The sequence below is a fragment of the Lonchura striata genome, chromosome 5, assembly GCF_050655825.1.
Source record: "Lonchura striata isolate lonStrDom1 chromosome 5, ASM5065582v1, whole genome shotgun sequence".
Lineage (NCBI taxonomy): Eukaryota > Metazoa > Chordata > Aves > Passeriformes > Estrildidae > Lonchura > Lonchura striata.
The window spans coordinates 21,041,242-21,055,700 of NC_140707.1; the positions used below are offsets into that span (position 1 = coordinate 21,041,242).

A 14,459-nucleotide genomic window follows, 5' to 3' on the forward strand; every position below is an offset into this window, starting at 1 on the left:
GTCTAAAAATCACAGCTTTAAACCCCTTGCTGCTGGGTGAACCAGTGCCCAGAGTACAGCACCAATCTGGGAAAAGGGGATAATTTTTGGGGGTTGTGAGATAATAAGGATTCAGGGCAGAGAAACCTTCAGCATGACAACCGCCAGTGCTTTCCTTAGCAAACGTTTTGAATACCAGGCATGCTACACTCACAGGTCCTTGGCAGCACTGGAGCCATCCAACCTTTCCCTTGCATCCTGCCGAGACAGTCCCACGGCCAGCTCCAACCTCCCACAGCTCCTTGGCTCCCACCTCCCAGGAATTGGGTGGTGCTAGGGACAGGATTAGCTCACAGAAGGTGTGGGCACAAAACAAAAACAGGACAGAGGGGAAAAAGCTACAAAATTCCACACAAAGCTCTTCTCTTCCCAGGAAGCCAAGGGAACGCGTCATGCTGGTTTTTCTTCCTGGGCAGTACAAGTGACTCACACACTTTCTCCCAGTCAGGTAGTTTTGAACTGGGGTCTTTTAATTTAAACTATTTAATGAGGTTTTATGTAAGGAATGCTCATTCATGTCCCTTCATCTTTCCAAAAGTATCCATTAATATTTAATGCACTGCTTCTGGGCCTGGCTCTCTAGCTTTCTAAACTGCAGCCCAGGCATGGATAATGCTCACCTTGGAACCCCTGGCAAGACACACAGCAAGCCCAAACCTGCTCCCTGTTTTCCTTCCACCCAGCTCCTGCAGAATTCAGGAATAGAGAGGAAAGGTGTAAATCCAGGAGCTGTGACTCAGCACCAGGACTCTGCAAACAAGCCTTTCTGAGGGATAGTGGAGCCAGCTTCCAGTCTTTTCCCAAGATCTTGAAAACTGTGGCTATTTGTGCATTTTCCCAGGGTATTTATAGAGCAGGGCACTGTTTAGACTTGCTTTTGGTTGAAGTTCTGGGAGGAAGGTTTTACTTTCTAGCAGGAATATAAAAGCTCCTCATTTTTGGTTCAATTTTTTCCACTCCAGCCTGTGGGCACCAAAGGCCTCTGGACTCCAGACTGGGACCTGTATTAATGTTTGCAGATCACCGTGGACACATTCTCTCTGTAGATAATTCATTCATTTCCCATCAGGAATATGTAAATATTGGCATTTTTGCTCTGTAGTGCCAGTTTGTGTTTCTGAGCTCTCAAGGCTCCATTTCAACCTCTTGGAGAACAACAGGAAATCCAGATGGTATTCAAAGGGGGGTCAGGGTCCACCAAAGCTGGTACAGGGGTGGCTGTAGGTCTGAGATGCCTCAGTCCAAATGTGCAGCTGCCACTTCTGCCATGGAGGCTGAAGAACACTTGGTTTCTCTCTGCCCAGACCTGTTGGGCTGGGTTACATTTATCCAGGTTCTTGTCTTCTAGAGAATCTCCACAATGTGAACAATTTGATGTACAGAACAGGGAGTGTATCCTTCAGACACCTGGCAGATTGTACCTGGGAACTGCTTCTGCTGGAATGTGGCACATGCCACACACACCCTGGAGCTCCACACACGCCTCCCCCTTCCATACACTTATGTCTTTCCAAAGGGATCCATGATCCTGAGTGGCTGTGTCACTGTAAAGGTAACTTGAAAGGGTGGAAGAAGGAAAAAACCAGAGGACTCGCCACTTTCCCAAACCTGGGGTATCTCAATGTATCTCAAAGGTATCTCAAACAACACAGATAACAGTGGGGACTCCTGCAGCCACCAGTGTCTCCAGGCAGTGTCATCTGAATGTGTTCCCCTTTCCAAAGCAGGAATTGCCACCATTAAAACAGAGTGGTGATGTTCTGACTTGGTCCTGCTGAACAACCAAGACCTGATTTTGCAAAAACAGGGTTCAGAAATTTTGGATGGGACAAGATCCTGGCTTGCTTCTCCAAAGAGAAACAACAACCTGTTCCTCTGTTTGGTTGTCAGCCTCTCTGCTCTGGATTTGCATTTCCTGATGCTTTCTGACTAACCCAAGGATATATATTTTTTTTTATGAGTACATGTTCCTGACAGAGACACTGAGTTTCTCCTGGTGAACCCTGAAGCCATCCTTACAGGCAGGTTCAGAAAAGCAGGAGAAGGGTGGTTCCAGAAGGCTGGACCAGCAGACCAGAGACCCATGTAAAGTTCTCAAGTCAACCACAGGCTCCTGGGGTCTCTCTCACAACCACCTTGAGAGATCTAAACCAGTTTGTGTGAATTTAGGACTCTTGGTGTCTCATGAGGAGCCCCGAGCACACATATCCCAATGCCTCGCTAAAGCCCAAAAGCCATTTAGTGGATTGATGTGGGATTGTGGCCTTCCCTACCTGCCAGCTCCTTCCATACCATCAGAGAGGGTAGGATGGATTGTGGGAACTGGTGGGATACTCTCAGGGGCTGGGGGAACTGTCTGGAGCAGGAACAGTGCAAGACACACACCCCATTGACCCTTTGCTCTCCTGTGAGTCCAAGCAGCCCAAGTTTTACAGCACAGCCCATCAAACAGCTTTCTCCAGGATGACATTCCTGTAGGAAAACATCCAGCAGCACTAACAGACAGCTTTTGTGGGCCTGGGAAGTCTAAGAGATAACATTGTGTGATGGCCAGCTCATGTTTCTTCCTGACACTTTATGTCTCAAGGCTGCTGCCAATCCAGCATTTCTGCCTGGCCCATCCCTCTGGCATGGGATACATAGACAGACAGCAGGGTTACACTGGACCCTTAACCCCAGGCAGGATCCCAGGGAGCATTTCCATCCCAGGGATCTCACCAGTGACCAAGCCCCATCACCTCTTGGTGCAGAGACTCCCTTCAGCATGGCTGATGAGGAATTCAGAAGTCCTGTTGCCCCAGGTAGATTTCTACTAGGTAGATTTCATCTAGGTGGGATGACTGGTGGAAACACAGACAAGGTTAGTTAGAACTGGGTTAGAACATGCTTGGAAAAACTTGCTATGACTCCTAGGTCACTTAGCTTAAGGTTTTGGGGGTTCTGCCATGTTCTTCTACTGTTCCAGCAAAAATGTTTATGTTTTGACCAGCATAAATCCTTGCTGCTACAATCGCATCCTAATATTCTTTGATACCAACAAACCCAGTCTCAGTCGTAAAGGTCTTACACCCATGAAGAGAAAAACCCACAAACACCAGATGCTGATGTTATTAACAGTGATGATAATAATAATAATAGCCCTAAAAACCCCACTTATATTTCACATTTACACATTGTCCAGTCTTTACCCAGAATTCAGAATTTTTCATGTCCTTTCCCTACCCTGTAAGAAGTCTGACCACAGCAGATAAGGGAGAACTATACCTAATAAAAATAAAGTAAAACAATAGCGGAGAACAGTCCAGAGAGGAGAAAGAGATATTACTCTTTCCCTTCACAGAAGTGCTTCTCCACCCTTGGAGAAGAGGGATCAATGTCACAGCTCCCTCTTCAAAGAGACTCACAGAAAGCCAAAACAATGCATGGCCAGCTTCCATTTGCTATAAAAGTACAGAAATGTGGTGCAGACAATGCCAGGCTCCTGTCACGGCTCCATGTGTCTTTGGGAGGATATTTGACCTCCAAGGATAAGACTGGCCGGAAAGTCAGGGAGTGGGATTTCCTGTGCTTTAAAGTACAACATGTCTTCACCCACCTTGATGGCCTTCAGCACTGATTTGTGCTGGCCTCCCTATGTCCCTCTGGGACCTCCTGGCCTGGGCCAGATCAAGGTGCTAGGCTTTAGCCATGCAGTTTAGCTTTCCTGTAGTTGCTTCAGCAACAGCAGACTGAATTTGAGCCTGGTTAACTCCTGGAGTCCATACCTCATTCCATACCATGCTTATATGCAAGGCTCAGCTCCCTTGCTTGGTGACCCAAGCAGAGACTCTGCCCTGCACCAGCCAAAGGGTGGGTGATGGTCTTGAAATTGGCTCTGATTAGGCTGAGTCAAAGGTGACACCTACACAGCCACACATTGCATGGTGACACTTGCATCTTGCCTCCCTTCCTATGCTCCTCCCACTGGGGAAGGAGAAGGCAGCAGCCACACCTGCTGGGAGATAAGGGGGATATCAGAACCCTCTAATCAAGGCAGGGAGAAGACAACATCTGTCTGAGGCTGCAGACTGTGGCAGATCTTAAGATGCTCCCAAGGGGAGAGAGAACTTAGGGAAGGCCAGCCCACATTTTCATCTCTCACATCTTGGTCCACATTTCAGGTGAAATGCTCTTAGCCCTCCTTCACCTTTCACAAGCCCAGTTGCCTCTTGATTTAGCAGATTTGTTATAAAGTCTCCAACCCCTTAGGAATGTGCCCTTCCCCTTTGCAGTCTTACAGTTCAGATTCAATTAATATCTGGCAATTAACGCTGAATTAAAAGCTTTGGCATGAGGCTCCATCCTGGTTTCACTTGGCCAGCACCACACCATGCCTTCACTGTGACCAACACAAGGCTGAGCACGGCCACAGCCTGAAGGCAATGGGGAGAGCTGAGCAAAGGGCAAATAGGAAACTAGCAGGAATAAACAAAGAAAAGGGAGCCCAGCATGATAAGGACCTGCTGACTTGGCAGGTGTATGTACTACTTCCAGTTTCATGGCCTCTTTGGGATACAGGCACCCCGGAAGAGAGGACAGCCTTCCATCTTAGTTTATCATTTGGGAAGACCAGCTGATCCCATCACTATTTTATTAACCACCATGAGATGAAGAATTCAGGGCTGGTCCTGCTTCACCCATGAAGCCAGACTCCTTTGCCATTGCCATGGAATCTGCACCTGTGGCAGCCACCCTGGGCTGCCCCAGATGGGCTCCTCAAAGGACAGATCCCAGAGGTTTATTTTTTGGACACAGCATAGGAAGGAGAAATAAAAACCAGGGCCTCTGGTTCCTCCTGGTGCTTTACAGCTGGGGCTGGGACAGGTCAGAGCTCCATGGGCCAAACTGGATGACACACTCCTGCTGGAGTAACCTGGGTTTCAGTACATTAGAACATGGCCCTGGGGCAGTAAGAGAAAGGGAGCCAGAAATATGACACTAATATGCAGAAACACTCCCAACTATCATCAGCTGTGGGACTCAAATATTGGGTGGTGCAGAGTAAACAGAACAGAGCGGGGGTTTTTAAGAGCCCAAGTTTTCTTTTCCAGGTATCTTATGCTAATGCACAAAGAGATCCAGGAGATAGGAACAGTTTGAGGAATGTAAAAGGAAACCAGCAGACAGCTATTAACAGAGGAAAAATTCACAGGTATCCAAGCTTGGGTACAGGGATGGGTTTTATTACACACAGGAGTTGGCAGACCACCAGGTTTCTATTCTAATGTGGTTATGAATTTATACCTCTTATAGGTGTGCATAGAGATTTCAGTATCAACCACAAGAGAGACAAAAAAGGCGGAATTTAACATACTAGCTACTATAATGCACTTGAGAGTCTTTTCTAGCAGTGTCTCCATGCTGAGCATGTTACTGTGACAGAAAACAGGCTGAAAGTTGTAAGGCTGAGCCCAAAACATGCTAGGGTTCTCCATGCTGTCTGTGTACAGCCAAGAACTTCACCAGCATCCTCATAAATGCATCCCTCTGACATCCCACTGACAGTTCTGATAAGATCAGTGAGAAAACTTTCTCTGCCCTCACCTCAGGGTGAAACACATAGAGCAAAATACCACAAGTGTTCCAACATGAGGAATAAATACGGATATGTAAGGAATCTAGGGCAGCTCTGATGATGATACAACAAGCCCTGCAGCAGATAGTCAGCCTCCAGAGGGGAAATCCCAGGTGTCAGGGATGACTCCAAAGTATTCCCTGAGGATTACACACACTTTAGCCTAGATTCAGTGAAGATAAACCCTTGGAGGAAGCTCCACTGCCTGCCCACGGCTGTCATGGCAGCCCTTGGCACATGCCAAGCACACTCAGCAGTTCCCTTGCAGGAAATCCCACTGAGGACACTGAGGAATTTTTTCTTTTAGGCCAGAAACAAGTATTTGAAAGCCAAACCTTTGAATTCTGACAACCTTATCATGATGTAAGCAAGGTCTGACCCAGACACAGAAATGCCCTGAACTTTTCAAAAGAGACTTAAAAAAAATTTTAGGACTTTGCCTTGGCTTCCCTTCAGCTCACACATGGAGCAGAGGTGAAGAGTTTGGATATCAAAACAAATCACTCCCTGAGATCTTATTATATCTTGTTTACAGGATTTGTTTCTCTTCCCTTGCAGTTCTGCTGTCAGAACAGTGCCTGGATCTCTCTCATCTGCTCCCACATTCTAATTCTCACTGGAAAGAAGAGGAAAATGATCTGTGCTGATCCTGTCTGCCTTTCACTAACCACTCACTGCAGTACATTTTCCTTCATCCCTGAGCTGCCACTGGAGCAGCATTCAGTTATCCTTTTTTATTTTATGTGGGCAGTGCTCTCGTAAAGATACTTTAACAGCTGGTGCAGAGCTTAAAATTACCATATAACAAAAGCTAATGACACTCTAGGCTTGAAAATTACTTGGGACACACAGCCATGAGCGCATGGGCAACAGGGATCTGGCACAGACCATGGAGGCAAAGGCCTCCTCATTCCCTGTTTAACCTTAGGCAGGACAGTGCTACTGGAAAAAGATGTGCTGGAATGCCACAAAGCTGGGGTGTGCCTGGAATGGAAGGGCAAGAGGCAGAGATGGAAATAGGTTTTGAAAAAACATCCTGGGATGTGTCACCTTCAGCCTAGGTCAGAGTAGTGAGAGGTGACTGAAAACAGGGAGTCCTGTACTTACCTGACTGCTTCATCTGCTTGGAGACCACAGCTTGGAGACAGGGAGGGCAGGATGCACACAGATAAATCATCTGAGAGCCTGTTCTATAACCACTGACCCTGTCTCTTGTGCTTCTGCTGCAGTTGCCTGGCTTGTGAAGCAACATGAATCACAAGGGATCCCTCAACAGCAACCCCGGCGCAACAAAGTAAGGCTCTTCCTGCACCACTCCTTCCTACTGTTCAGGGGATACTCCAAGCAGTCCCACTCATCCCCGAAGTCCCTGGTGTTTGTTTCACCCCTCCTGGGCACCTCACAATCTGGCACTGCCTCACACATCATCTATCCTCTGCACTGGGGTTTGATAATGGCACATTAGGTGGAGAGAGCAGAGGGACACCAGGAGTTTCTCCACCTGCAGCTTCGGGCTACAGCAGCCCATGGCAACCTCCCAGTGGAGCCAGAGCCGCCAGCTCTCTCCCTCTTTCCTGCACTGGGTATGAGCACCTGAACTATGGTCTGCCCTAGGGGGACATGGTGACAGAGCACAAAGCAGCCCCTGGGCACCCATGGGCTCACTGCCCCATGCAGGACAGCCCAACCACAGCACGTCAGATCCCATTGGATCCTCCTCTGCCAGAGAAAACTGTTATCTCCTGGGTGCTCATTCCTACACATGACCCAGGCATGGGGGATGGTTCTACAAGCTTAGAGACTTGACAGCCCAAAACTCAACTGTTTACACACAATTCCACCCTCCCTTACATAGGATATGTTCTATATCCAAGCATCTGCCTTCAAGGGGTACATCTCCAACATGTCCATTGAGAAGGGATCATCACCTTGGCTCTTGTACTGCCTCAGCTGGAGGGGGTCTCCCTGTAACATCCCCACTTATGGCACACTGGGAGCCACTGTCTTTAACCCAGTCCCTCCAGAGTGCTGTCCTTCCAGGGGACATTGTGAAGGTAACTCTAGTGGGGACAGGCCTGGCTGGGCTGCTCCGTGTCCTGTTTCCACAGCTGGGTTCAGTGACATGTGCCTGTGGTGTGGATAACGGGTAGGGTTGCACAGGGAGCCTCCGGCACGGCCCACAAGGAAATGCTTTGCAAGGAAGGGAAGGGCTGGTCCCTCTGGGCAACTGCAGAGCTGCTGTGTGAAAACTGATGTTAAAAATATTCAGGAGCTGATGGTTGATTTGCACCTTCTTCCTTTTTCAGTGGTAGCATGGGCAAAGCCGAGGGAGCCTCCAAGCTGAGTGCAAAGGACCTGTACGGTGAGTCATGCCCACAAATGTATCCAAAGTTTCCCATGGCAAAGGTAGCCCTGGAGAGCTGGATGTGGATGTTGGGGAGCTTTGGGCTGGAACTCAGTCAAAGCCACATGAATCCAGAGTTCCGTACGCCACAAGCTGGCCTGACGTGGCAGCAAAAACACACCTCACATCTGTGCTGATACCTCCCACTCTGGGGACAGCTGGGATTTTGTGGGAACATAACTTTGCTTCCCTTACCCAGATACTCCCCAGGTCTGTTAGCAAGATCACCTGATAAAGGGCCTCACAAAAGAAAGACTGTCCTCAGCAGGTTAATGATTATCCTCCTCTAACTACTCAGTGAACCATGAAAATTCCGTGCCCTTTGGCTCTTTGGAAGTGCAGGGAAGGGGCAGGATGGGTTTTTGTGCACAGTCTGAGAGGCAGTTTGTTTGGGTTGAGCACATTTAGGTATCAATAACAGTTATTCCTGATCTCAGCAGATCCAAGTACCCCAGTGAAAATGTGGCCTCTGGGGTGGGCAGAACAAGCATAAATCATGTGAGAAATCACCTCCATGAGTTATTTCCTGGATAAGAAGTTGGGGGTTGTCTGGGGTAACACAAGAAGTTTTTGGGATGTCTGAGCCTGCCAGCTCTCCTACCTGAGAGCTGTGGATTTACCTGGTTGATGTTTAATTGGGAGGGAGCAGGCTGTGTGTGCTTTTCCTTGGAGATCTTCTACTTGATCAGAGATTGTCCTTGGCAGCTATGAACTGCCAGCGTGGTTTATTTATCCCTGGGAAGTGACTGCATTTGCCCAAGGCTGGAGGCTTATCCATGTGGAGTGGCCTGGAGTTGTGTCCAGGAAGACCAACCTCACCTGGGAAGAAGTAGGATGGCAGGGGCTGTATTTAGTGCTAAACAAAGCCATTGTTAATGTTAATTCGCTCCCAAGAAATGAAACATGAGGATAATGGAAAAGCAGAAATTTGGGCTTTTTGTGGCCTGGATGCTGCAGGGTGGGCAGGTGTCAAGCAGAGGTTTGAACTGTGTCTGTCACTTCTGGAGATGGAAGAACACATGATAAAGAAGCAAGAGGATGAGGTGTGGAAGTTTTTGGGTGCACAAAGGGCTGCTAGTGCAGCCAAACTTCTCCTGCCTCCAAGGCAGTGCACATTCCTTTGACTCTGCACTGACACTGTGGCACATCCTGTCAGGGGCAGGAGGGCTGCAGTTTCCAGGTAAGCAGCCCTACAGAGAAGTGTAAAAAGGAACCTGGGAGCTCACAACAGTATTAAAGCCAAACAGATTTGCAGGCTGGCACTCATGGGTGCAGACAACCCAGGGCTCCAGCCACCAGAGTTACAGAGGGAGATCTAATGGTGCCATGGCACAGAAAACACCCCTCAATCCTGTGCCACAAAAGCCAGTGCAGGGAAAGGCTAACAGACTGCCTTGGAAACAAACACAGCTCTCAAATAAGCACTTTTCAACACAGAATTTCATCTTCCACATTTTTTTGTATGAACACACCTCAAAAGCAAATTCACCAGGGTTGGGACCTCTCTGACCAAATTCCAGCAAACCTGAAATGAGGACTGTATGTCTCTGGGCCAAATCCTCAGAGGAGTAAAGCAGCTGCCTGCTATTTCCCTGCCACTACTGACATGCAGAATGAGTTCTGCAGGCATTCTCTGCACAAATCAGTGACTCTTGGCCAGCCCAGCCCCTGGCATGAGCACATCCAGAGGGATTTTGCTTGGCAGCACTTGAAACCCACCCGCTAATCCAGCAAAAGACACTCAGCACGTGTAAACCAATATTTAAATGTCTTGGTCCCTTTCCCATTCAGATCCTCCCTCCCCCAGCATTAATTTCTGCTGTAAACTGGCACATCTGGGGGTAGAGGGCAAGCAAGAACTAAAATTCCAGGAAGAATGAAAAAAATCACACCAAGATGAGCTGGCCTTGATTATGTGATTACAACTCTGCTGAGGGACATTTGGAGCTGACAAGACTTTTCGTATTTCCATTTTCCTGCTGTGCAGTCAGGCTGGACCCTCAGCCTTGTACACTGCCAGACCTCCAAGAAGTGAGTGCAGTGACTCCCAAATTCCCAGCACACAGGCATCCACTCATTTAAAGCTCATTGGGTTATGACAGCTCCAATGCACACAGGTGTCTAAATATTATTTCTAAGTGAACAAGGCCTTGGGTTTAGCTTTCTAAAGATGCTTTTTCTACAGTAGTACTGGTCTAACTTGACAGGGGTGCCAACTGTGGGTACAAAAGTGCTACCTGAGGGCCAAGGTGTTCCCAGTATCTACAGGGACTTACTGGGAATATTAAACCCACCTCAGGGGAGACCCTGAGGAGGGATATTTAAAACTGTTGTGGTGAGACTGGAACACAGCAGCAGCTTCAGGCTGTGCACAGGAAGGCACCCAGATGGTGAAGGTGGAGGTTCACTCTGGGGGGGGCTCCAGGGCATAGTGTGAAGGTCCTCACAGGACACAGCCTCATCACACGGCTGTTGATGGGTGGGGAAAGCTCTGGTGTCACACTTGGCCTGCTGAAATTGCTTTGATCACCAAGGATGTTGCCTACCACCATGTATGCTTCACTGTGGTGAGCAGAGAGGGATGCGGAGAGATCACCAAAGGGAATTCTACAAGGAAACTGGCTTAAAGCCCCAAGATACCCTCCCCTGGCTCTGTTCCTGACAGAGTTTGATATGCTTTCCAGCTGCTCTGCCAACCTCAGTAGAGTCTCCTGGGTCTTGTGGGAGCAGGACACTCATCCTTTCCTCCCCCCTTAGTAAAACAGCACCACATTGGTTCAGCCCCACATTCTGGAGGAGTCTGTGGCTGCAGGGAGCAGTCCCACCTCAGCTGGCAGCAGGGAATGGCTGGCCCCTCTCAGGTTGCCACCTCTCTCCCCACACAGCCACCAGCTGAATAAATGTTAATGCACACCATAAATAAATTAGGCTGCTTCTCTGCTTACAGGCGTCTGTTCTGAGCCCAGATGAAAGTGGTGGGGGGTGAAACCAGGCTCCAGCAGAGCCCATGGGAAGGACTGGCAGGAAGTATTTCTGCACAGCACTTCCCACAGCAGGAAAGCTGCTGCCACCTCTTTCTGAGGTGACTCCCAGTGGGCTTCTGCAGGTGTTCCTCTCAGCTGCTTCCAGAGCTGTCAAACAGCACTGGCTGGCTCTCCTGATGGATTAAGCAGCGTAGCAGGAGAAGTTCAGGGCAGTTTGATGATTGCAGTGATTTCTCATACAGCTATGGGGAGGAGCAGCTCATTTCTGTTTGGTCGCTGTCTGACCCTGCAGTTCTCAACCTCCTTCCAGCCCCCCATGCCAAGCCTGTGAGACCCAGCCAGCTGGTTCCAGCCTGCCCACCCATCCTCGATGCACTAATTTCTGGGAAAGAACCAGACTTGATAGGGCACAGGGCTGGAAAAGGGGTTTCAGAGCAATGAGTTAGGCTGGAGAAGTGCAGTGCTGACACCGATTACTTGACACTGCACACCTGTAACCCAAGCCAGGCTGTGGCACTGTAACAGGATACGAGGCACTATGACAAACAGAAGAAGCACTTCCTGCCGAGGGTGGCCCTGCACAGGAATCATCTCCCTGAGGAGCCACGGGCAGAGAGGCTCCACTGGCGTGAGCATCACCCCTGAGCCACAGACAGTTGCTTGGTGCTTGCCAGTAAGAACACACCAGGAGAAGAAGTAACTGTAATGGTCATGAACCAACTCCTGGGGGTCTCCACAGACCTCATTGTATCCTAACAGGGCCTCCAGCCCCAGCCACATGGAGAGGTCTCTGAGATGAGACCCTGCAACCCTGAGCACACTGCCCAGACCATAATTCCCTGCTGCTGGCTCTCCCACACCCTGCCCAAACCATGAGCTTGTTCACAGAGGCAGCTGGAGGCCACATGGCTGTCACATCGTTACTGACAGGAGCACAGAGGGATCATTCCTTCCCCACAACCTTTAGGAGAGGATTTGTGCAGGATTTAACACACACTGGCATTGTCTGCAAGAGACAACTCTGGCAGGAGCAGTGGCCTGCCAAGCCTCCTCAGTCACACTGCTGAGTCAAAAGGGACCATGTCCATACCTAAATCTACAGGGATTTGGGCAACATCAGAAAAGTGCCATGCACTGTGATGTCTTTAAAGATTTCATCATACTGGAGAAAAAGCCTGAGGTTCAGAAGAGATCCAGCCTTCTTGCCCAAGTCATTAATTCCTCTGCCCCCTCCTGCCAGCCCTGAATAACTTCCTCGTCCTACCCCCTGCCCCCTTGGTGCCATTCCAGCTCCCTTCTTCACATCCCCTTTCCCACCTGAGATTCCAGCTTCAGATTACCCTGCTTCCCTTTGACACTCTGTGTGTGGGTGACCCTTTTATTCAACGCCTTAGACACTTAATACACCAACTGGAAACAAGGCTGGAAGAAAAACTGGAAGCCAACAATCCTGTTGGTTCCTACAGAACAAGCCCCAATGGTGGATGAGACAGGGAACACATTGGCTCAGTTCAGCCATGACTGGACTTACTGGGAAGAGCAGACACTGCTTGAGGTGCTGCTGGCCAGAAGTCTGGGATACCAGTTAGTGACAGGGTTGCTGTGGAGAGGGATCTCCCACCTCTGGTGCTATTCAGCATCTTCATTGGCCCTTTTTCTTTGTCACCTTGAAACTGCTGAGCACAAGATCTCTCCTTGCATGGAGTGACTGCTTAGAGCTCACACAGAGGACCCTTCTCCTAAATGGAAATGGGGTTTTGGATATGCCTGAGTAGCTTGGGAACTAAAGTTGTGCTAGTTCATAAAAATAACAACCAAAAAAAAAAAAAGGAGGAACTTTTCATTATGATTTTTTTTTTTCAAGATTCAAATAAAGTGAATTATATAAATCAGGATTCCCCAATCTTACTATGTTCTGACATTCAAAAAATGTCATTACCAGCTACAGAAAGTTGAGAAAACACCACTTTGGGTTTTTTGGTGAAAAATAATTGGGTAGGTTTCTTCCAGGTCTGGTTGTAAAGGCAAAAGGGAATATCTCTACTGGTAAGCTATAGCTCCTCAATGCCCTGATTATTCTGCTCCAAGCAGCCTGGTGGACACCATGCCGCCAGACACACTGAACACAAACACACACTGTTACTCCATGTACTCAGTCCTTGCACAACCCAGGAGCTGTGCCAGCTTTTTATTTGCTTTCCTAGAGTGGGATGTGTCTTCAGCTAATAAAGCAGGAATGTGAGCACTTGGGGCTGAGCTGTGGCAAATATGAAGCGTGCTGAGCAGGAATTCAGCCCTGTGGAACCCGGAGCCGCTGCTCCCTGCTGCCACAGCCCATTCACACCTCAATGAGAGCTGTTCATTCACTCCAAGAGCTTCCAGATCCATCTGCACACGCCAGCCATGAGTGAGAACTGACCAGACAGACATTCCCAGTGCCACAGGCGCCAGTACAGACCAGCTCCAGCAGTTCAGCCAGTACCACGGATCTAACAGCAAACCCAGGGCGCTCTATGCTCCCTAAACTGCAAAGATATCCCAAAATGGAACTCTCTATGCTGGCCATAGAGAACAGGGAAGGAGCAAGGCAGGACCTGCAGATTCTCCCCCATCAGGAGCTCAGGCACAGCAGGTCAGTGCAAGGCCCAAAACCAGATTCTTGATTAACCCTGGGTAACCTGGAGCAGGAAGCAGGAACCTGGTAGATGCTGTGTTCAACTGCCACATCTGGCTCTATGCTGGCATCCTGGAATGGAGGTTATTCCATACTGCTGTTCTGTAAGCCAGCCTGGCAAGTTTCTGTGGCTGCCATGAGCACACAGAGCATTTGTTGCCACATTTCTCCTCAGCAGGCTGGTCCTGACCTGCCATTTGGCACAGAGCAGCTCACGCTACGCTCGCAGGTTCGTATAAACAGTGTGTGCACTGCTAGATAATGTATAGATAATGTAAAGATTATATAAGGAACTGGCAAGCTCCAGAGGTAACTGCCAGGACTTCCCTTAGACTGCTGTAATGGATGTAGAGGCCAGGAAGGTCGGCAGTGTGATTCAAAGAATGGAGGAGAGGTCCTTGGTATGGCACTGGCAAGGAAAACAAATCCAATGCCTCTCATTCCTCAGAGACTGCTCCGTACTTGTCCATACATCCCACTGTCTTCTGCTGTGCCTTCTGCTCAGCAACAGCTGTAAACAAATGACAGGGAGGATCAGGTAGGATCCTGTGTGGTAAAACTAATTAATCAGAAAAGGATGTGCCTGGAGGGGAGGCAGGGGCCACTGGCAGGTTGTACTAGGGGTGCTGTGCCCCTCTGGCTTGACAGAGGCTGTGCATGGAGAAAGACAAGCCTGCTCCTGCCCTCCTTGGTACTGCTCAGCATTCTCAGAGACCTTAACCAATTATCCCGGCTGTAAGCTGG

General features: G+C 49.0%; 1 protein-coding gene and 1 long non-coding RNA gene across 3 annotated transcripts in view; one reads left to right on the forward strand and one right to left on the reverse strand.

Moving 5' to 3' along the window:
- Window positions 1-14,459, reverse strand: part of LOC146767270 (uncharacterized) — a 63,675-nt gene that overhangs the window by 20,944 nt on the left and 28,272 nt on the right. Inside the window, exon 4 of one of the 2 annotated variants that reach the window (XR_014955544.1) lies at window positions 14,090-14,226. The exons of the other annotated variant lie outside the window; for it this stretch is intronic. This is a non-coding gene — a long non-coding RNA (uncharacterized LOC146767270). Of the gene's footprint in view, window positions 1-14,089; window positions 14,227-14,459 lie in introns of those variants that run through there. 2 annotated transcript variants of the gene reach the window in all.
- The window catches only part of LOC110484992 (EPS8 signaling adaptor L2), a 49,091-nt gene that overhangs the window by 11,866 nt on the left and 22,766 nt on the right, over window positions 1-14,459 (forward strand). The window contains exons 2-3 of the mRNA XM_021556027.3: window positions 6,883-6,947; window positions 7,960-8,015. Coding sequence (XP_021411702.3) covers window positions 6,904-6,947; window positions 7,960-8,015 — 100 coding nt within the window. The 5' untranslated portion in view covers window positions 6,883-6,903. The remainder of the gene's footprint in view (window positions 1-6,882; window positions 6,948-7,959; window positions 8,016-14,459) is intronic.